The 23,617-nt window shown below is 40.8% G+C and overlaps 1 protein-coding gene across 1 annotated transcript in view; it reads right to left on the bottom strand.

The window, feature by feature from the left end:
* Nucleotides 1-1,955: 1,955 nt before the first annotated feature.
* The window catches only part of ADAM10 (ADAM metallopeptidase domain 10), a 40,501-nt gene continuing 18,839 nt past the window's right edge, over nt 1,956-23,617 (bottom strand). Inside the window, exons 5-16 of the mRNA XM_063142857.1 lie at nt 22,421-22,524; nt 21,257-21,406; nt 20,055-20,147; nt 18,964-19,147; nt 16,519-16,682; nt 15,722-15,905; nt 14,563-14,713; nt 13,465-13,648; nt 12,021-12,129; nt 9,958-10,178; nt 6,393-6,519; nt 1,956-4,382 (exon numbers count right to left, since the gene is read on the bottom strand). Coding sequence (XP_062998927.1) covers nt 4,288-4,382; nt 6,393-6,519; nt 9,958-10,178; nt 12,021-12,129; nt 13,465-13,648; nt 14,563-14,713; nt 15,722-15,905; nt 16,519-16,682; nt 18,964-19,147; nt 20,055-20,147; nt 21,257-21,406; nt 22,421-22,524 — 1,766 coding nt within the window. The 3' untranslated portion in view covers nt 1,956-4,287. The remainder of the gene's footprint in view (nt 4,383-6,392; nt 6,520-9,957; nt 10,179-12,020; nt 12,130-13,464; nt 13,649-14,562; nt 14,714-15,721; nt 15,906-16,518; nt 16,683-18,963; nt 19,148-20,054; nt 20,148-21,256; nt 21,407-22,420; nt 22,525-23,617) is intronic.

The following is a 23,617-nucleotide window of genomic DNA, read 5'->3' as shown; positions in this document are numbered from 1 at the left end:
ACCTGGACATGAGGGATTAAATCAAGGACATAATGAATACAAAACAGGCGTCTCCACCACTGAGCTACTGGGTACTTAAGGGCCTCTGCTAGTACTGACATGGGCCCAAGCTTTTTCCTAGTCCCTTGGGGCTGAATGAAGCAGCTGGGACTGCTGCATTTCTGTACCTTGTTCCTGGGCTATTGCTTCCTTACCCCCTTTTCTTTTCAAGACATGGAACTGAAATGCTTTTAAGGCCAAAAAACAAACCATTGCTAGCTGCGATCATTTCTTAAAATTGCCATTCGCAATAGAATCTTCCAAAAGGAAGTTGGACGTTTTCCAATTCCACTGCTAAAGTGACATGCATTATGCTAAGAGGCGCTCCCACAAGGATTCATGTTACCACTGTTATATTTTCACCAAGGATGTAAACATCAGCTAAGGAAGGAGTTCCACGATAATGTCTAGCTAGTAAGCTATACCAGCAGTTCCAGAATAAGCGGACATTTTCGGAGAAACGCCCTGCCATTTGCATTCAGGGGTTGCGAATGGGGCGTCTGAGTGATTTGAGAACTGAAAGAAAAAGCTTATATATCCCCTTAGCTAGATGTTCTGGTGAGCAAGATTTGTGGTTGCTAGTAAGGAAGGCCTGGGATCATGGACGGGAAAGTCACAGGTTACCACACCAATCATGTTTCGTTGCTATACACAGCATAATTTGTAGGGCTGAGCACCATGGACATGCCTGAACTTGATGTCAGGGGCACTTGTCTGCATTGATCTGAACATCTTCCTTCAAAAAACAGTATCGTTGACTGGCAAGTTTGGCAAATACCGCAGGGCCCTCTAAACGAGTATTTTTCAGCATCCCTGATCAAAAGATCTCTCACCTCTTGATTTACTACACACAGCTCAGACACCATCAAGCATTAGTACGTTCTTTGCGAGTTCTCTAAATAACTGCAGCACCAGTATTGCGTTATGTCCTTTCAACAAGACATGAAAATACTAAAAATTCTACAATTCTCTTTAGAGCCATGCCTACATTTTAAAAATACCACTGACATGTCATGTTTTTTTAATTCGAAGTGAATAGTTATTGATATTCATCCTTTTTGGTGGTGGCAATACAAATAGCACTCCCACTTAGTCAAATGGTTCTCCTGACACACTTAAATAAATTACACGGTATAGAAATATACATGGAAAGCTACTTAACAGAGGCACTAAGGACACAGAACAAACAGTTGCTGAATGTTTGGAAATCAGTACTATTCGTGTCTTTCAGTGTAAGAATTTGGGGGGTTAATTGCTACCTTTCAAAAAGGTGTACAGAACTTTGCAGAGCATGCACTCTTGTACAGGTATATCTTACAGTATCTTACAGAACACTTTAAACCATATTTGCAACTTCATGTTCTTTGCAATGTCAATGCCAAAAATAAAATTGTAAATGGAATTTAAAAATGAAAACAAAACTTCATTGGAGGCAAAGCACTTCTGCCTTTGCCATAAATATTAGAGTAAATATTCCAAGCAACTTTTAGATTTCTTCAGTCTCTTCATGGCTCAGCGTCACTCTAAACTTGGAAGATGGTAATTCCCATTTTCCAGCACAATCCACATAGAAAGTAAAGGCAAATTGGCCACAGTAGCACAAGAAGTAATATTAGTTTTGTTCTGCACTGGCCAGATCCAAAGTGCTATTTTAGGTGTACCGACTAGGATTTTTCACTTACCTAAGATACTACTCTTTTGTCCCTCAGAGAGTACCACACTCTCCAATTCAAGATCAGTTTGGCATGTGAAATGAAAGGGTTGATATTTACGAGACAGGTCAAAGACCCCCTCAGGTGCACAGGACTAGTTACACCAGTCTTTAGATCCTGGCAAATGAAGTAGGGTAACAACTGACTGGTGCAATAACAGGTGGTAAATACAAAATTGTTTGAGAAACAAGCCAATCTCCAGGATGATTTCATCAGGTCTATTTATTAATGCATTTCAAGTTTCAAAAAAACTTACATTTGTTTGCACAATACTTTATTTATTTTTTTGCAACTTTTAGTAAAAATTTCCAAAGTGAACAAAAAAGATACTGTATAAAACACAGTGGACATTAAACTGACAGTAGTATTAGATCGCAATTTGCCTTGATATTTTTAATTTTATTTTACCACATCTTGACTTGTAGTGGAGAGTTCAGTGCACTTTTTTTTCTCTCTTTGCAGAAAACATTAAACTTAGACCCAAAATAAAACAGGGTAGCCAGCTCTCTGCCAAACACCCTAGCCACAGGATAACATTACAAGCAAAGAATTTACATGTTCCAAGATCTACCACACTCAAGAAGTTACTAAGAACTCTTGCAGAATAAAAGTCACCATTTTAGAAATGCAAACCTAGCTTTCAGTCTTTGCACAGTCTGAAGAAGAAAAACAAAAACAAAAACAGAACAACCCCAAAATGTATTTTAAAATGGTTTAAAAGCAACTACAGAGATTTCTAACAAGTTAAGATCCTTCAGAATTATTTATAGTCTATTGGTCTGGGGGGGGTTTCATGTACAAAATTTGTCTCTAAACCATGTACAAAAAAGCTGTATTTTGAAAAAAGTCACCACATACTGTACAAGTTTTACAAGGAAGAGATCCCATTATATTCTTTTAACATTTTTGGCCTTGCTGGCTTGCGTCACATTATGAGAATGCGTGTGTAAACCTCATACTCTTGGAAAAAAACCAAAACAAAAAAACTAAACGAAAAACAAACCACCCTGGCCAAACCCTTAATAAAATTTGATACCTAAGCAAAGCCAGAAATATTATATAGCCATTTGTTTCTTAATTAGCTTGGTGCTTTTGGAAAAACAGAAGCAGTGTATCACAAGCTTGAATAATGCCCTCTTCCATTGTCTGCATAGCAGTTAAGCGTATTACAACATTGCTTTTGCTTCTTCTTTTTTTATAAACGCCAATTATATACACTTTTAATAAAAACTTTGGGCCATTGTGCTGTTTGAGCTCCCCTACTCCTTCAAGTGCCTTTCACAGACATTCCCCAGCCTACACAATTAACACAACCACAGCAGCTGCTGCAGCAGTTACTCCTGTTTTAGTGGTTATCCTTAAAAACAGTATCATGCTGAAAAGTTACTAAAATACTTGTTAGATTAAAAACAAAAATTAAACACAGCTTTTTATCTCTCCCAAATTTGTTGGAATTGGAAACCTAATTACCACATATTAAGACTATCGGAGCGTATCAAAGAAAGCCACCTGCAACCTTTTGAGAAAAATATAACAGACGTTATCTTTCTACCAAAGCATGAAAAAAAATATTTGATCATTTAACAGAAGAATAGGCAAAGATTTTATTCTCTTTTGAAAATACTTATGCTGAGCTCTCAGAAGACAAGACATTTTACATTAAAAAAAAAAGAAAAAAGACCTACGGATGGTGGGAACCTCCTGGCGTGCGCTATCCCCAGGACAGCAACGGCATAATACGAAATGCGCAAACACAATCCAGAGCCAACGTTTCCTACACAATGCCTCCTTGGAGCAGAGCTTCCTTCGTTCTAGTGGGGCTTGTGCAGGAGAAGCAATCTGGGTTTTGCATTATCGGAGCGTGCGTTATCAGAAATCTTGACCATAATATAGATACATAAAAAAAGGATTTGATTTGATTCACAATTCCTGCATAAAGCATTACAGAATCCTGGACCTTTATACACCATCAGCCTCTGTTATCCTGAGTATGTCAATTAAACAGTAATTTTTTTTCATTAAGAGCGTAAAAGGTTTATAATACAAAGAAACATCCATATTGCAATTCTCTTGTTTTACAATTGCACACAGAAGTACAGGTGTACATTAGAAATACAATGTCTGCATATAATCATTTATGTACATTGGCAAAGTAATGTCTCCAATGTTGAGGCGGTCTAGCTTCCTAGCCTTGACAGTTGAAAAATATATGCTTTAATTTGTGTGGACAGAAGTTTCACAAGAGCCACGTTTGCCTGCAAGTGAGGAAAAGGCAACCAAGAAGAGCTGAGGGAGGAGGAAAACATGGTGCTTAGCACCGTTAAAATTTGCTTCAAGATCAGCCGCTTCTCTGTTGGGCAGGGAAATGCAATCAGCAGACTTCTCCACTTGTGTTGAGAATCTCACATCTTGCCTTTTCTTCTTCTTTTGCATTTGAGTTAAAAGTTAGACCAGGGACAATGACTTAATATAGGTTTTCTTTGGAGTGAAATTTTCCCACTGTAGGCACTAGGAAGAACCAAGGCAAAATCAGCACTTAACGTCTCATGTGTCCCATCTGATAACTCTCTCGGGGCCTCTGGCGCGGAGGGGGCTGAGTTGTTTGGGGCGGTCTCCTTCGCTTCAAAGTGCCTACAGAAAAAACAGGAGAAAAACAATGCAGAGCTTTTCAAATGCACCTTCCCCACCTAGACACCCAACAGCTCACCCCTCAGATTTAATATGCTACATGCTATATTAGGCAAAGCTTTAATTACCTTTGGTAGGTAAGAACGCCCAAGCAAAGTATCCAAGGGCAGATCTCTCTGAAAAATGTTGAACTTCTCCGCACTACTCTAGGCTAGGCCCAGTTCTTTCGTCTATTTCACTTTTAACATCTCCATGGTGTCAACGAAGCATCACGTCAAATGTTTTTTAGAACATTAAAATAAATGTCTTCCTGGCAGCTGGGATCACTTCAAAACAATGTGAGGGCTGCCAGCCACCCACAGCCACTTCCCATGAATGTTTCAGGACTCCATGTGGACCTGGGCAAAGGGTGATCAACTAGGAGCAACCCTTGCCACTGGGGCTAGGACTGACTGAAGAACTAGGGCCACAAGCTGACCACCCCTGACCTAGAGGCATTCTTAAGTAATGGTGGTGGGCAGCTGAAACCACCTGGGTGAGCGAGGAGATGACATATTACCACCTCCCAGACAACACAGTCCAAGGCACACATACATTCACGCTTTGAAAAAATGTGTGTCAACAGCAAATATTGGTCACACTACTTCTAAAACTCCCAGCAGAATTGGATGCTATTGGGCTGGGTGGGGATGCTGAGTTAGAGAACAACCTGCAACTTCTAGAAGAGCAGGCAGCCAGTTAAGGGGCACAGGAAACAAGTGTGTGTGTGTGCGCGCATGTGCGTAAGTATATGCAGGGCAACTTGTGTCCTGTAACTTACACATGGTGCCGTTTTTCATTACCGTATTCTTATATTCCATCTTTCTCCCTTCTCTGCCACTCATGCCACCCAAATGTAACCCATATTTTAGACTCCTGAGCTCTGGGGAACCGACTCAACTCATATTTTAATCCTAAATATTCATCTTAAATCAGATATGAACATGAGCGTGTGCGCGAGTGTATCATTTGAGTTTATTTCCCTCCTATTTTTAGGTATTTATACAAGACTTTATTTTTAGGTATTTATACAGTGCTCAACACAGCACTGGGTAGGCAGAAAGAACAACCAGGCCATTGGTTGCTGGCTGGCTTAAGAAAGCTATTTTACTCTAGTCTGACGTTCTTGACATATGGTGTGTGCATTATATAAAAATCTGTTTCACTTATGTGAACTTCCCTTGAATAATCCTGGAAAGGTGGGATAAAATGTTTTAAATTACATCTTTCAAAAACTATTTGCAGAGAGAATGCAGCAGCAGGTTTTTTCTAGTCAAAGAGAATCAATTGGCTGATGCCAAACATGCATGCAACCAATAGCTGCTGAAATCTCGCTCTATGCTCAAAATCCATATTGAGGAATAGCAGGAATGACAACTGTGACAAGCAGCATCTTCAAATTTACATCCCATTACAGTGTTAACGACAGGCAGGCAGGCAGGCCACCACTTCGGAGCCCACGAAGATCTGACAGCCCCAGGACAGACTGTTAACCTAACAGCCCAATAAGGTAACACTTCATATTCTTGCCCATTTTTATCTTCTATATACAACAGGGTGTCAAACCTCTTTCAGCCTGAGGTCCAAATACAATTTTAGAGCTCTCGTGAGCAGGAGCAAAAGGGGAGGGCCCCCAAATGCCATCCTATTGTCACTTAAAGCTCTTGCTGCCAGTCACTAAGCCCTAGGAGAGGCATTTAGACGTTTCAGAATGGGGGGGGGGGAAGGCACAGAAGCTGGGAAACCACTAAACATTTGGCAGTTGGGGAAAGGAGGCAATTTGGGGAACCTCAGAAGGCTGGTTTGGCACCTCAAGAGGGCAAGCTTCGGCCCACGGGCCTGAGGTTCAACACCCCCGATAAACAAAAACGTTTTGCAGCCAGCACTATCATCTGCTTTCATACTGCCAGCCACATTTTCCCTTACAGACATTCAGAGAAGGACGTGCAGTCATCACAACATGGACGTGCTTACCTGGAAGTGGTTTAGGTGGGGGCAGCTTTGGATTGCTGCTCGGGGTATGAACGCTGCATATCTTAATGAAACCGGCCATCAACATGATCAGGGCAATCCCCATGAGCAGTACAGCCCACCAGTGTGCCTGGAATTTTGTGACAAAACACAAAGGCTTACTTGTAAACAAATGTATCTCTACGCCATCTTAAAAGCACTGAAGACATGCCACAACTTGCGGCCTAGAATGCTGACGGAGGTCTCCGGGACCCTTAAGAGCCCCGCCCCCCCACCCCGATTGCAGGTGCGTTGACAGCAGTCTGCTTGCTTTCCCCAATGACCCACTGGGAGAATTGCTTGCCTGCCTGCCCTGGAGCACTAGACCAGTGCTCCTCAGTTGTTTTGGCTGTAACAGAACTAAATGAAACAGGCCTATCTAGGAAGAGGGCCTACCAACCAGACCTAATCTTCTCTCAAAAGCATAAAATCCAGTCACAGCACTAAAAAAAACCCAATCAAATGGGGGCAAATGTGTAGGGAGGAAGAATGCAGAAAGCTAGCTTAACCATTCAAATCTTGGCACCCCACCTGACTTGGTGCAAGGGGGGGACATCCAAGGGGGACCCAAAGGAAGACCTTTTTCTCCCTCTGCATATCCCACCTGCCTTGCCAATGAAGCTCTGCAGTGGGGAAGGGAAGGGAAGGCTTCTCAGGAGATGCACTTGCCATCTTCAGCCCATACAACACTACCTCTGAGAGGAAGCATCATGCTAGACTCAAGGCTGCAGTAGAGTAATTCACAGATTACAAAGCAAAAGCCATTTAACCATTAGCAATCTAATTATTGTGTTAAAAAATGTCCAATACACTCTGTGGCTTTAACTCAATTTGAATGTGTAAGTCAAACTCAAGAGCAGTCATCCATACATTAATGAAATTATTTTCCAAAAAAGTAAACTGCCATAAGCCTGGAAAAGTGAATTTCCCCCAGGCTAGTATATATAGAGAAAAGGTTAACCACCATAATGGGAACTGCCAAATTTAATAGGAAAAATCAGGCGATGCCTCACTAACAAGATTACCAGAGAGGGGGTGGGTGTTGGTACAGGACATTTGGTAGGTTGTATCAGTTATCTTTTTTTGTGGTCTTGGAGAAGTTAAGGCAAGAAAGCAAACCAGAGAAGAACAGAACACACACACACACACACACACACACACACACACAGAGTGAAGGAGATTGGACACCTCTCTATTTATAGATCATTAAAAGGATTTCCGTATGAGAAGAAATGCTGCAAAGTCCAACTGGAGGAGAGAAGAGAAGGCAAGATAGGCTAGGGACTGCTGAAAGTAAATACAAACTTGGGGTGCTGAAAAAACCCTGCCCTTCCTTGAGAACTTCAAGAGCAACACAAGTAGACTTCTTCCTGTTGCAAGGGAGTATCAACAAAAGTGATACAAGATCGCATGAACTGTGGTTGACTGTGCAAAGGAATATCCCCAGCCACAGCAGCTCACAGACACTATTCCTGGCTACAGTGGGGTGTGGGGAGTGTTAAATACATGGGTTCCGTGGTGCCGCCATGGTGAAGGGGGGCAGAGTCTTCCCTCTTGCTCTGAAGTCCAGACTTTTATGGCAAAACATTTAGATCCTGGCCCCAAGTTGCAGGTTAAGAGTTAAAGGTGGGCCCTGCATCTGGAAAGGACAGTAAGGTGGGTATTCATGCAATTAGATTTGCCGGATGTAGTCTAAGGTGGCAAGAGACACCACATTCAGGTCCAGGAGATTGAAATGACAGCACTTCCAGCAGCATATAAGGGACCATTTAAGTGTGAGACATGAACAGCAGTTGCAGAATTCAAGCTTGTGGAATCAGAAGGCGCCAAAGAATTCTATCGCTCACCATTTACTGCACACAATACCAAGACTGCTGAGGAAGAGCAGACTGCATGGCTTGTATCCCACGAGGCCTCATTAGACGTAACATGGACAGAGAGGCCGAATGGTCACCAGACAAAACAGAACAGACCTAACAATCACAATTCCGCAGGAATGGAAATAAGGACTGGAGAGTGACATCTGGACCTGAACAAGCCACCAACCAGGACAAGGCAACAGCCGAGAGCTTCTCCAAGATAATGAGATGAGAATTGGCCCCTTAGAGACCAAAGAAAAGCCTGATGCGCTTGGTTGAGGGGGGGAATGTTTTACTGCCTTAAACCCACTCACTTAATCTGTGTTACACATATAAAATGCAAACTTCTTCATCTGGGAATTTGCATTATTTTACATTGTTAAAACATATAATATGGATGCATTTGTCCATATTATAGTATTTGTCCACACATTTCCTGGTAAATAATGGGGAAAGCCCGATATAAAAAGCAGCAATCACCAGCATTGTGTAGAAAACTAGTTCTTTCTGGAGCTCCGTACAAGAAATAGTAATAATAGTTGGACTCGATGGCCTTATGGGCCCCTCCCAACTCTACTATTCTATGGTTCTATGAGACTATACTCCACTGCCCATCTACCACATTTGAATTCCACCCTTCCTCCAAAAAGCTCAGGGTTAGCCCATCTCCCTTGGACAACAAGCCCCCTATGAGATTGTGACCTGCCTTAATGTCATTCAGCCAAGCAAAGATTTGAACTCATGTCTCCCTAGATCAAGCCCAATGCTCTAGCTACTGCACCACACCTTCTTCTAATGCCCAGAAAGGGCACAAATGTCTTTCACCTGCAATCATACCCAGGGCTGGTCACATTCTTTTTCATATTCTGAAAGTTGAACAATGCAACAGCATTGATGAGAGGGGCTTGTGTGAACTTATGTGACAGCCTTTTTTCCCTTTTACTAAATGTTGTAATGGATCATCCCCTCCCCCCTCCAGACACACACTTTAGGAAAAGAGCACAGCTTATTCTGAAAGTAGAAATTGCATTCCCACAATATAATTTTTTCCAGTTTCCATGCAAAATGTGACCTTAATGTCCCACATGTTGTCTTGTGAAAACTACACCTTCACTATATACTTTTGTATGAGGATTACTAATGTGTTGAATATTGTAAGATGCTAAATTATGCCAGATTAAAATGCAAACATTCATATAATGTAAATCACCACAATTTTATCTTGGGACAAACCAGCACTGGTCATTTTGGGGGCAGAAGGGAAGAAAAGGGAGAATGTGCACTCCTGGAATGTGGAGAATAAAGCCAGTTTGGAAACCATTGTAGCTCCACTAAAAATAAAAATAAAAAATAGCTACACAAGAAATATGTAGTTTTTAAAATATCTTTTAAAAGTATCCCCATTATGTATCCACTTCTGATAGACTGTGGAAACGAAGATTCTTCATTTAATATACAAACTTCAAAGAAACTGACACGGGCCACTTTTAACATTATTCATTAGTAGCCTTAGAGATTTCATATTTTAAACTTATTTTTATTTTTATTTATTTAAGGATTTTTATGCCGCCATTCAGCCAAAAAAGGCTCTCATGGCGGCTTACAAAAGTATTTCTTGACAGTCCCTGTCCACAGGCTTACAATCTAAAAGACATGACACATAAACTTACCACAATCCATTCTGCAATGTTTTCATACAGCTCTGGATTGAAAATTGCCTTCTTTAACCTGGCTAGGGGGCCATCAGCATCCACCAAACGACACCTCATAAACACATCGCAGTAACCTTTAAAGTCGTTACAAGGAGATCCTGGCTGCAGTGTAATGGTTTTGTGATCGAAATGATCCTTCCACTGAGCAGATCCTGTACTCGCACATGAGTCTTGGCGCGCTGGAAAAATGAGAAATTACTCACGACTGGATGGTATTTTTAGGAAGAGCAAAAAAAAAAAACAGAATGCACAGCAAGCAACAGCCAGTTACATGCATTAATAGGGACCTCGATACTTGAGGGAGCGCCTCTCCTTATATATGCCTGCCTGAGACCTTAGATCAGTTGGTGGAGCCCTTCTCTTCATCCCACCAGTGCAACATATATGCTGTGATGGGACAAGGGAGAGGGCCTTCTCTGTGGTGGCACCCCGACTGTGGAATGCCCTCCCCTTGGAGGCCCGATTGGCGCCAACATTGATTTCATTTCGACGCCAAGTAAAAACATGGCTTTTTAACAAAGCCTTTAATGGTTAAACTCACTGGCACATTGTTTTAACTGCTTTTACTACTTTTAAGTTATATGTTTTAACTTGGTTCATGGTTTAATTCGTTTTTAACTGTGCATATTTATTGTTTTATACTGTATGCTTTTATTTGTACACCGCTCTGAGATCTTAATGATATAAAGCGGGATATAAATGTTTTTTTAAATAAATAATAGAAGAATGCAAGGCAGGGGTGGGCAACACGTGGCCTCTGGACCACATGCTCCCCCCCACCCCCCAGTCTGCTCTTTTTGGAGTTCCCACCACCCTACCGAATTCAGTGATGTGACGGCGGCAGAAAAAGCTATATTTTCCCCTTCTAACAAGGCACACAAGGAGCAGGCAACTTGACTTAAAGCAAAATTATGCTGCCAAAAGGCCTAAGGGATTCTTCCTTTAACAAGGTGCACCTTGCTTAAAAGGAAAAACTTGGATTTTTTTGCTGCTGCATTTATTTATTATTGCATTTATATTGAATGTTGGTGGCAATAGTGGGAGCAGCTCCTGGTGGAATCCTGGGTGGTGAGTGGGGAGGAGAGAGTACTGGCCCCCGGACCCAGAGATTGCTCACCACTGATGTAAAAGATACGAGACAGCCGTTATTTGGTTAATGGATAGCCTTTATGAGACTCAAGTGTCAGAACCAGGGCTGACCTAAGAGATTTTGGTACTTGAGATAGAAAAGGGAGGGGGACGCTTGCTTATTAGAATGGAACCAAATCTGGGATAAATGGGAGCTGTGCAGGGGCACAGTAGTTTCCAAGTGATGTTCAGAATCGTTTTACAAAAGCTTCGCACAAAGATTTCCCAGTGGATTGTGTCCCATGGGTCAGATCCTTCATGACCACTGCTGGTTCACAAGATTGAGGCATCTTTCTTCAAGGTAATTTATTTATTACGCTTCTATATCGCCCCATAGCCAAAGGTGCCTGAATAACTCAAGATCTCCAAGCCAGAGTTACCGTATTTCTTCGACCGTAAGACGCCATCAATCGTAAGATGCACACTAATTTCAGTATCACCAACAGAAAAAAAAAACCTAAGACACACCCACAATTCTAAGACGCACCCCATTTTTAGAGATGTTTATATGGAAAAAAAAGTGTGTCTTAGAATTGAAGAAATAGGGTAAAACAAACATTTAAAGGTTTCTGCAAGGCACTAACATAAGCCTTCAGTTTCCACTACTGTAGGTCTGATACAGTGATTAGATGTTTCAGTTGCAACAGCACAGGCACATATTTGAATCTGTATTTTATGTTGTTCATCTCTAATCACAACCTAAAGGGCAGGTCAGACTAGACATTTAAAAAACAGTAATTGAATAAATCCAGAATGCCACCCAGTAATCAACCCCTATTGCCTCCATTGATGATTTCTTGCTCAAGTTTTACTGAACGAAAAGATCTGAACTTCTACTATCCAAGCCCTAGTTTGCTCCTCAGTATTTTATGTTTTAATGAGTCAGAGCTTACTTTTATTTAAGCAACAGACGTGGCATAATTCTTTATCATCCTTCGCATCAGAGCTAGCACATGTACATTCTTCTAAGCCATACTTCTCACAGATAGAACCGGCACATTGCTAGGGAGGAAGCAGACAAGAGCATAACCAAATATGCCATTTATACTGAAAGGAAATTGCAGAACACGGCTATATTTACAGAAAACAGGATCCTTCCCTGCCCCCCACCTCCCCGGGAAAAATGGAAGGTGCTCCAGTTAATTGGATGTCTAAAAGCCACCTTAGGAATAAAAACAATGAATGAGGCCTTTGAAATTGGATGCACCTAAACAGTATCAGCTTTGAATTGAAGGCAGATCAGCGACTCTCTCAAGTTAACAAAATTAAGGAAGGCAGTTCAGCTGGAAGAACTTGCCAACTTCCAATTAGAGATGTGAAGGCCTGGAAAAAACCTGGAAAAATTAGGGGGGGGGAACAGTTTTTTTCCAAAAAATTGAAAAAAAATGAAGAAAAAACGGATTATGGGATGTTTTATTTTAGCATGATGAATAACATGTTTAAGACAAGGTGTTCAGCTATTTACTTCTTCAAAATGATTTCTAAAAACTGTACAGTATCAGATTATTACAATGTCTGTGCACCAAGGACAAGAAAGTCCTAAGTTGCAAACTGAGACTACAGCTCTCAAATGCAAGAGCAAGATGCATTTCTACCTCTAGGGGGCGCTGCCATGGAAGCAGAGACTGAAACTAATAGTGATAACTATAGGTCAGAAAATGAGTCTGATTAAATTTCATGTATATTCATTTAATCTTGGTTCCTCCTTTTTTCTGTTCTTTTTATGGGAATGGGTGCTTTATGTCTTGACACCGGAGGACTAGTGGAAACATAAATAAGTTTCTTTGTTACTAATGTTGGTGGTTTCTTCTGTTGTTTTTAATTGATTTTTTTTTTTGCCTGCTCCTCATAAAGTGGAAGAACCAAAGAGGTTCCTTACAGTTTAGGTGTTCCTAACAGTTCAGGAGCTTGTTTGAATACACTGTACTTTTAATATACCAAATGTAATGATTTTATGCCAAACCAACTTGGACATAATTACATTTTATGTTACTAAAGTAACAAAGTGACTTCCAATCTGTAAAAAAGTGTTAATATTGCATTATTTCATTTTTCTGACAATTTTCATTTTTCCCGGAAAAAAACCCAGGAAAACCCCATGGTTTTTTTCCATGGCTTCAAAGTTTCTGGAAATTTTACATCTCTACTTCTAATATGTGAAATTTCAGTTTTACTTGCTAACCCAAGGAAGTAGCTACTGTTGGTCAGACAGTATTAGGAAAGGGCTATTTTTCCCCCCAGCAGGGAGAAACACCATATTCCTGGACCAGCAATACCTAAGCTGATGCTCATTCAGTCCCTTAGCTTTTCTGCAGCACCTCTAGAAAGAAGACTTACGCCGTTTATGCAAACTTGTGTATTTCTGTTGCAGTCTGTCAGGTTAGGCTTAGGTGCAGATGTTGGGCAGAAAGAAGAGGTGCCATTGCACCTCCCTTCTTCTGCACACTCTGAATCATTCCGACACTTGGCTCCTTCTTTCCTGAATTCGCACTGTGGTGTACAACAGGGACCTTGACTAGGGCTGAAAGGGGGAAAAAAAGTGTTTAAAAGCAGCGTGTCACTCCCTAACAGGCTCCACCACCCAGGCCTTGCTCATTACAATCACTCACACACACACTTCCACTTCCATATTTATCCACAATGATGGTCCTGGCACGGTTATGTACACCACCGCCAAAATGGATCCCAACCCTACTTTACCCACAAGTATGCATTGAAAAGGTCAGGAGGGAAATCTGTGCTACCGCTATTTAACCACCCTGTTATACTCAGAAAGGGCCGAAAGCCTTAGGTGCTTTCATACTAGACTCAAAAACTTTAATAGATAATTAAAAAATGCAATGCACTCAAATGAGTATGTGGATGCCTTCCTTGCATCACTCAGCCCACTTATAGCACTTGTTATTCAAACTAGCTTCTTCCCTAGAGCTGAAGAAATGAATAAAACAAGTTCAACAACCAAACAGAAAACAACACCAATAAAAAGCAAGCAAGCAATTAACCAGTTTGCACACCCTCTGCAAGGTCAATAATGTGGAAGAATTGTAAACTGGAAAGAGTTCATTCTACAGCCTTTGGGGTAGATGTTTTAAAGGTTTTGCTCCTTGCTGTGACAGTTCTCACTTGCGCGCTGTTAGAACTTGAAACAGGGCCTGAAATAATGATTGAGGCCGGCATGATGGACAATGTTAAGGAGATGCGCTTGTCACCAGAATGCTTCTTAACAAAACCCACACTCTACCAACAATTACCAAATTGCTCATATACAATGTGAAACTTTATAAGTAAAGCCAGCTGAGGTTTAAATACTTATGGATAAAATGCATTTCAAGCTCAGGATTGGAGCCTTTTTGGAGCACTGCACTGCTAGCTAAATGTTCAGGGGCAGCAATTGTCAAGCAGTCAGACGCTTAAAACCAAGACAAACATCAATACCTGCAATTCTTGCCTGGCCTTAGCTTGCACTTCTTGTCTTCTGCTTGGTTTGCATCGTAACAACATTCGTCTTTACACTGGTCGCTATAGCCACAGTCACACTGTTCTCCTGGCTCTACCAGTCCATTTCCACAGATGGGCTGGCCAGACTCTGAAAAGCACCAAGGTAATCTGAATGCTCAGCATGTTAGGTATCATGAGAAATTTGAATAAACACACAGTGACTAACTGAACGGAGACAAATGGGCAAAATATCCTTTAAATACTCTCATATCTAAAGTTCTATGAAGAAGCCACTTGAAAGCACAGTGTCTCAGTCCAGTGGTGTGTGCGTGTGTGTGTGCGCGCACGTGAGAACAGGTCCAGTTGGCACATTATTTCTTTCACTGTTAATCTCTGGGTTGGAGGAAGTAGTGTACCAATCTCCATGCCCAAAAGTGTGTGGACTTTGCAAAATTGAATGGCAGCTCCAGCACCTTTCGACCGGAGTCTACAAAAAAAAGCAAACTGAATGTTCAGAAGCAGTCATTAACCAGCACAATCCCCCTTGTGCACCAGTTTCTGGAAAAAGTGGATTGCTATAAAATAAAACAACTGTGCACTGGATCACTGTCTGGCAACAAATAGGAGAAGCTCTCTATAGCATTTGAATACAACAACGCTGCTCATTGACATGGTCAGAATTGAACTCAGAATGTATTCTAGAGTAGCAAACTGCACCATCATACTTGGTCAGATTGGTTAACGTGGTACTGTGGCATTTCTGAAAGACTGATGGAATACCTGCCCTTCTGCAGAAACATCACTTGATCATCAAGAACAAAAGAAATGTGTGTATTTTTAAATGGCATCTCAGTGTGAGGTAGGAGTTGGTACAATCCAACTACCGACTTGTGTAGACAAAATCAGCGATGTCAAGCACGGTGATGTCAAGATGTGCTTGACATCTCAGCGATGTCAAGCACAGTACTGAGCTCTTGGTTTATATTGCCTGACTGTCTTGTGCATCTCATTAGAGGTCCACTTTTGTCAGTGAACTTTCTAAAAATGAGAAGCTGGAAAGTCTCAAGACTGCCAGGACGACATATTGACACCCTGTTTTACCCCACCCCACCTCCACACACAAATCCTGGAAGACTTTTCTAGAGGAAATACATACCAACAAAACAATTATTTCTCTTTTTTTCAAGAACTTGACTGATATTCCGAATACTACAGATAGAGAATTTGTTGTTGTTAAGTTTGTCCCCAGATGTTGCTCTTGCATACATGATGTAATTGCCATTTTCTTTTTGTCCCAAACTTTTAGACTCTCCGGGAGTGCATTCTGTTCCAGAATCATGCTGCAACAAAGAGAATATTCAGCCTTCTCCACTGGAAACCCTTAATTTTCAGCTACTTTAAAGACACTTTTACAGCAGCAGCGGTAGGGTGAAGAATGAGTTTAAGTAAGTGTCTCAAGGATAAAAATCAGGTGTGGGGAAGAGGGATTATATTTGCAGCCAACTTCCTTATAATTAACTCAAAAAAACTTCATAGAACATTAACCAAACCTCTACTTGTAAGCAAATCCATTACTTTTGTTTAACTCAATGCACAGTAATTACTATTTTTATCCCAGTTCAATCATTAATTAAGATGCTATAATATTCTAGCCTTATTTACATGACCTGAACAGCCTGCATACCAACCAGAGCTAGATTTATACTTAACTGCAGCAAATCACTCTAGAAATCGGTGAAACATAAACGTTTTAAAAACCTGTTTTAAATACTTACAAAATTCAGTATAAATAGACTGGCTTTGCTGATTCCAGCTGGTCTTATATTCCAGCTGAATATAAGACAGTCAAAAAAGCCATCACAGTTGTAGTAATCTTGATGAAACACCAGCACAATTATATTAAGACTGTCATGTTGGTCCATCTAGGAATGCAGGTACGAGAAATGTACTTACTGGAGAACCGAAGTTATGGCCAACTTCGTGTGCAAAGGTGATGTGAGAGACTTTAGGAGGGACATGAGAGCCATAGTTCTGCACAGTGATGATGCCAGTGTTTAAGGACTTCTTTTTGCCATCAGAATACAGCTTGCTCTTTTCACATATTCCACCAGAACTCCCTGTATTAAAGTCAAAGCAAGCTTTAATGAGATTATTCTTGATTCACTAGAAAGTTAAGAAAAAACAGGAACACTAACTGAGCAAATGCCACAATGGCGTTCTTATACATCACCAGTCATTTTATTATCAAAATACTTCACCCTGCAACCCAGCATAATTAGCAGGGAGCAACTTTAACGAAGATGACAGTGCAAGAACAAAGGATTAGGAAAAAAGTTTTGCCATTGTTATTCCTCAGTAAAAGACTTCCCTAGAGCTCCCGTCTTTCCATCAGAAATCCAAAGGTCTAGCACATTCTACAGCCAGGCTTGGAGTTTATTTTAGCAGAACTTTTATTGCCAGAGATAAGTATGGCACTATTATAGCTGTAGAGAGTCATATTTTGTATATTAAGCTCCATGATAATGTTTGTATATAGTCCTCCATCTCAAAAAAAAATTGGTATAGTATACAGCAGGGTAGGTGTACCACAAGTTTATGTAACATTATGATTCTTTCTAATTTCTTTTCAGTATTTTTGTAATAATTCCCAACACTGAATTGCCACAGAACATGAAACATACATTCTTAAAAATGACCCCAAGATCCCTTTCTAAGATAATTCCATTCCATTTAGACAACATCTGTGTACATGTGAAATTTTTTTTGCTCCAACATGCATCTCTGTACTGAAGTTGAATCCCATCTTCTATTTTGTGCCCAGACTGGAAAGAGTTTCACAGACGCTACAGCGTGCCCTCGGGGTGTCATAGCCTAAGTTAACTTGGTGTCACCTGCAAGCTTTGCTTCAGTAAATTGTTCAGTTTCAGACTGAGAAAGGAAGGTTCTGCCTTTCAGGTCTCAAGAGTTTTTCTGAAACATCTCGGGAAACCCTTTTCCAGTGCTTGCTATATTCTGTATCATAATGAAGAAAGAACCTGAAAGGAGGTCAGTGTGGTTAAAGGAACTGAGGTTCTTGCAAGGGGTTGAGTAGAAGTTCTTGAGGTCTTCAGCTCTGTGGTTCTCAGACTGTAGCTCTTCCAAGTGCCACAGTTCAAGTGTTTAAATAGCACACATTGCTTTTGGAAAGTACTTAGCCTAAGAACATCTGCTTATCTCAGCAAGAAGTGTGACTCATTCTTCAGAGTATATTTACAGACAAACGGTGCTGTGGGAAGTTTGGGTGGAAACCAGAGAGACTAAATACTAGTTAGACAAGTCACACCCACCACTAAGATACCACAGTTTTCTAAAATTGTCTTCCTGAAGATGAAAATACTGGGTAACAAGAACTCTCCCACTGGAGACAGAGTGGGGTTGTGACCGGCAAAATAACGTAACAGTCCTTCGGAAATGTTTTTGTTTCAAACAGAAATGCAGGTGGTGTCCAAAGAACTGAAGTTTCCAAAGTGATATTAGCTTAAGGATAGGCTTACTATTTGTCTCTCTTTGTCACCCAATTTTCTGGAGGTGAAATGCCCTTTAGTCATCAGAGAAAACCTGTATGGTGGTTAGCAGGTTGACACAAGTCAATCTGTTCAGAGGAGACTCACCAGTTTGAGCCAAGCTTCCTTAAGGAAGACCTGGATAAGCACAGGAACAAGGGAAACTGCCCCATTTCGAGTCAGACCCTTGGGCCATCTTACTCAGTATCGTCTATACTGACTTCTGGTAGCTCCCTAGGGTTGCAGACAAGGGACTTTACCAGCCCTACCTAAAAATGTTGGGGATTGAACCTGTGACATTTGGCATGCAAAGCGTGTGCTCTGCAACTGAGCTACAATCTCTCTCTGTGCACAAGGAGACAGCAGTAGGTCTGTTCCCCAGTTGCTGGGAGACATGGGCGGGGGGTGGCTGGCTGGCTGTTGCACCTCTGTCTTGCTTGTGGGTTCCCAGTTGACAGCTGATTGACCACTGTATAAACAGAATGCTGGATTAGATGGACCCTCAGCAAATAAACTTGTGGGAGTAAGGCGTGCACTATAATAATTTTAGATTAAGAAGAGAAAAGGAATACCCCCTCAAACAGTCAGGGGAGTGGTCAGCAAGGGATGCTGCTCTTATATTAAATACCAGAGGTTTAAACAACTAAACTGGTCAACACATCAATTTAAGGATGTTGGATATGAAGGACCTGCCATATACCAAGCCAAACTGACTGGGACCAGTTTGCAGGGGACACAGGCTTTTTCAGACTTGCTAACACTGTTTGTTGTAACCAAAGAGGCCAGGTTGCTCTTAAAATACAGAAGATGGTGTGTTCTGCACTCCAGCCAAGCAACATATTTAAAGCTTATATACCTGAAGGTGCTCCAACCCAGGCCAAGCCAAGGACGCCATCATCAAAGTCACGATCAGTGAACACATAGGCCAAACAATAGTCATCATGATTCTGCTCAGAATTCAGCTCTAAAAATTTCTCCACACCTATGTTTGGAAATCTGAAGGGATTGGAAGGGTCTTTGTCATCTTGAGTAGTGTTGATCTAAAATAAAAAGAGGTCTATATTGTTAGACAACTATTGCTGGCTACGTAATAGCCTTCCAAAGATATAACCTACTTCATATTATAAGAATCCGCACCTCAAAAGGCTGATTCGCACATATAATAATATACATTGCTTAATCTCACCACTCAGTGGTGACTCACATATGAATTGACTCAGATGAATTGTGTGAACAGCACTGAGGAGAGTATGAAAACCCTGCTGCGTTCGATCTGCAATAGCAGTTTCAAAACAGACAGATGAGCTGATCCACAATTTGGACACCATGAAGTAATACATGAAATAGGACCATACAAAAGCAACCTGCTTTGCCTTCGTAAATATAGGTGGTCAGTGCTGTTTCTTGACTTGGTTAACAAGTAAAATTTAACAATGTAAAGCTCACAGCTGATTAACTCTGTATATTTGGTGCCAGAAGTTAAATATAAAGAAGCGGAGGAAAGCCACATGAGCAAGCCAAAGTCCTAGCCTGCAAAAATTTCTACTAGCCTATGAGGGACTTGCAGAGGAGGGAAAGACAGCTCTACTGTATTTTGACGCTGAGTGCAAACGAGGGGGATTCCCTCCTCTGGCAGACCACTTGGTAGGGTGAATAAAACCCAAAGCTTTTAGAAGAATTAAAAATGGATGCTTAGACATACAAATCAGATTTTAAAATTTAAATTAGGACACAGAAACATTGCCTTATGCGGAGTCAGACCCTTGATCCATCTAGTTGACACTGACGGGCAGCAGAGGCTCTTCAGAGTGGCAGGATTTTCCCAGCCTTACCTAAACATGATGATGATGATGATTTATTGCAACAGAAGCACCTTTATTTAAGCAGGAACTAAATGGACCAGAGTTAGAAACAGGGCTCCTCAAAAGTAAGTTATAGGATACTTACTCTTATTCTTTTCACCATAAAACTGATGTTCCGGATTCCTGAGAAGTCTGTTGACTGGTAAATTGTGTCAATTGCTTTAACATGGCTGGATATCTACAACAGAAAAGGGTCAAAGCTCTGGAGTGAGTATGATTCTGTCTGGTACATACAGGATCTAGGAAAATTCCTTGTTTGGAAAACTGTTCAGAAACTGCAGCTGGTCCAGAATACTACAGCCAGACTGTTAGCTGGGGCCATTTACAGGAAGCATATGACTCTGTTGTTACAACAGCTTTATTTGCTATGGGTCTGTTTCCAGACACAATTCAAAGCACTGGTTTTGATCTATAAAGCCCTATATGACTTGGGATCAGGTTATATGAAAGCTTGATCTCCCATATGAGCTGGCCCAGGTCTTAAGGTATTTGGGAGAGGCCCTTCTTCAGTACTGCTGCCTTCAGAAGCGTGACTGGTGGCCACATGAGAGATGGCATTCTAGGCTGTGGAACTGCCTGTCGAGGGGGCTAGATTGCCTGTCAGTGCAAAGTCATCAGAGAGGGAGCCAAAATTGTTCTTATTCAAGCCAGCCTTTGATGTGTAAACTAGTCTGCTGGGTTGGGCACTGTTATTATTCTGTTGCTATTGTGTTTTTAATTGTGTTAACATAGTTGTTTTTTAATAAAATTTTATTTTAAATAAGTTTTAGTTCCTATGATAGACCTTGAGTACCATCTTCTTGGTAGAAAGGCGAAGTACAAACAAATAAACATTCCAAGTTCAGCCTTTGGTACCTACACAAGGAACTCTCCAGAGTTTAAGCAGGAGCTCTTCCTGCAAATGCCAAGAACTGAACCTGGGACCTTTTGCATATGCTTTCCTACTGAGCCACAACCCTTATTATTGATCTTGATGAACATTAAAGTCATCCCTCTTCATGCACATTTATCATCTGTTCTAGAGACATCACAGTGCACACCCACAAAGTAATACAGATTTCACAACTGGGAAGATAACATTGAAGCACAACATGCAAGAGAAATTCACACACTTGTATACATGATAATTCATCAGAAAACAACAATGCCTGTTGTTGAAACACTAAAGATGCCTTTAAATGTGAGTGTTAGCTGTGCTAATAATGATGATTCATGCAGCACTGTAATATAGCATAAAAAGCATCCTTCTTTCATCCTTTTGAGAAGAAGAAACAGCTACAGGCTCACCTGTGCAATCACAGCTTCTCTTGTTCCATAGTATCTGAAGAATAGATGGTCTGTCTGAATGTAGAGTTGGCAAGTATTTTTCTCAGCTTGTGCAGCTCGTTTTCTTCTTAAAAGCTCTGGGCCATGATTGTTATGTTCTTCTGAAGGTTCCTACAGCACACGAAGCCAAGGAACTTAGTCATATTTATGAATAACATTTCTATACAGCCTTCTACTTCAAAAGAACACAGAGACCATCTAACATGAAAAAGTCACATATACTATGTAACGTAACAGCAACAATCTGCATTAAAAGACAGAAAAACCAAGAAATGAAAAATAAAGACAAAGCCTTCAAGCCAGGCAACACTCTAACAATGCATATGGGCTACCAATCCCAAGACTTCTGTCCTCCATCATACGGGACCTGGATATTGTCTTTAACGGGAGAGCACGTTTGACACATCTCTACACCATCCACAATTATAGCATCTCAAAACCAGCCAAGTTCCCCTATTACCATACGTGCTGGTACAGTGACTTGGCTCTTAAGAATGTTTGCCTCCAATTAATTTGGCACATACAAAGTTTATCCAAGGACTAAGAGGAAATAAAACAGCTCATGAGCCAGCTGAATGCATGAATGAAGTTTCAATGAATAAAGACACATTTCTGCAGCCTGAGGAAATTCTCAGCCAAGAATTTAGGCCTGCTGCTGACAGGTATTTAAAATGTTCTTAAAACCTGCAATTAACTTTTAATAGAAATCAGAAAACCTAATAAATCAGCTCAGCCATTGGTATCAATGTTCAGGACTTGATTTTTATTTTTTTTGGGTAGGAAATACAGTTAATGTTCACTGCATTTTCAGACAGTATTGCCTGGCTGCAGCTAGTTCTGCACACTCAAAGGGTCTTCGGGCTTGTGTGTTTCTCATACAGAAACTCCCCTATGACATATAGCAAACCCAAAGTGAAGCAATAACAATGGCACAGCTATTTAAATTAAAAACAAACACAAAAATCAGTAGGCATGCTCAAGCCACCAGCCACGTCTATAGCAGCTCTCTAACTGGAACAATCGAAAACTCTCCAAAATTTATGAGAAACTACATGTGGGGATGGGTAGCAATGGTCAAGGGTTTTTCATCGAATAGACCAAATAATTTCCTTTAACGTTTTTTACCTGGTTTGTTGGCTCTTCTACACCAGTCATTTGGTACTTCTTCATTCTTTCAAAAACGGAATGATCAGCACAACCACCTTGTGGTCCATATTTATGTGGATATCCTAAAATACAAACCAAGCGAAGTTGGATTTTAATTATGAAACCAAAGGTAAAGCTACAACTCCATGTATTTCTCTCATCAGCCCTTTTCAAATTAAGATATCCAGCACTCCGCCCCATTTTAAAGCAAACACGGCTCATTTTAAGATTCCAATGATTTCAAAGTAGCTGAAAAGGGTAAAGGAATTAACACATTAATTATCAGTTTAAGCATTTGGCAATGCTGAGTTCAATAGGTTGCATATAGGCCTCCAGCATATTTGTGGGGTGGAGATCAGATAGCAATGGTGTACAAACTGGAGATACAGAGATGCCAGGAGTGCCATGGGTGTCAACACAAATAATAAGACAATTCAGCACAGATTTTTTTAAATTCCAGCCTCATACATTGAAACACACCAGCCCTAAATATTTTCTAGGTATGACTTGGCAATCCTGACGAAGTGTTCACCTGAATACTGCATGCATTCAACAAGGCTTCAATTATTTACAAATTGTTTTCTAACGTAAATAGTGTCTCCGACAACAGCTTGGTTATTTCCAGTATCAGTAATAACTAGGTCCAAGTGTTTTCATAGCCCAAATGCCACTGGTATCAACAGGCTGCCCAAGCAGTGTCTGCTAGAATAATGGTACCATAGGAAATATATGAAAAAGTCTCAATGGGAAACTTGATTCAAATCAATCTACACTGTCCCCGAGTCAGGTAAAGAGACTACAGAGAGGTACAGATGACATCATACACTCCCAGTATTGATGTTAATCTGAGATGTTCCAGGAACAGAATGTCTGGGGCATAGTGAAATCTGAAGAAGCCTCACCAACCACAAAGCTGAAGGCAAAAAGGCACTTCAGCACCAAAATTGGTTCAGCTTTTCTAACAGGATTAGATGAAACCTTCATTTCCTTTGTATAATTATGGGAGAGGAACAACAATTGTGAGCTGCAAACAGTAGACACAGTCTAAGAACTAGTACTTCGGAAAAGAGAGCTATTAAATATACATGTCCCATGGAGGATCTATATGTTGATTGTTGATTGTTGTTATATGTTGATTGCGTGATCTTTAAATTTTTCAGACCCAGGAGCATACTA

This window comes from Elgaria multicarinata, chromosome 16, assembly GCF_023053635.1.
Source record: "Elgaria multicarinata webbii isolate HBS135686 ecotype San Diego chromosome 16, rElgMul1.1.pri, whole genome shotgun sequence".
NCBI classification, from domain to species: Eukaryota; Metazoa; Chordata; class Lepidosauria; order Squamata; family Anguidae; genus Elgaria; species Elgaria multicarinata.
Note: the sequence above shows the minus strand (reverse complement) of the source record. Positions and strands in the feature narration are given on the sequence as shown.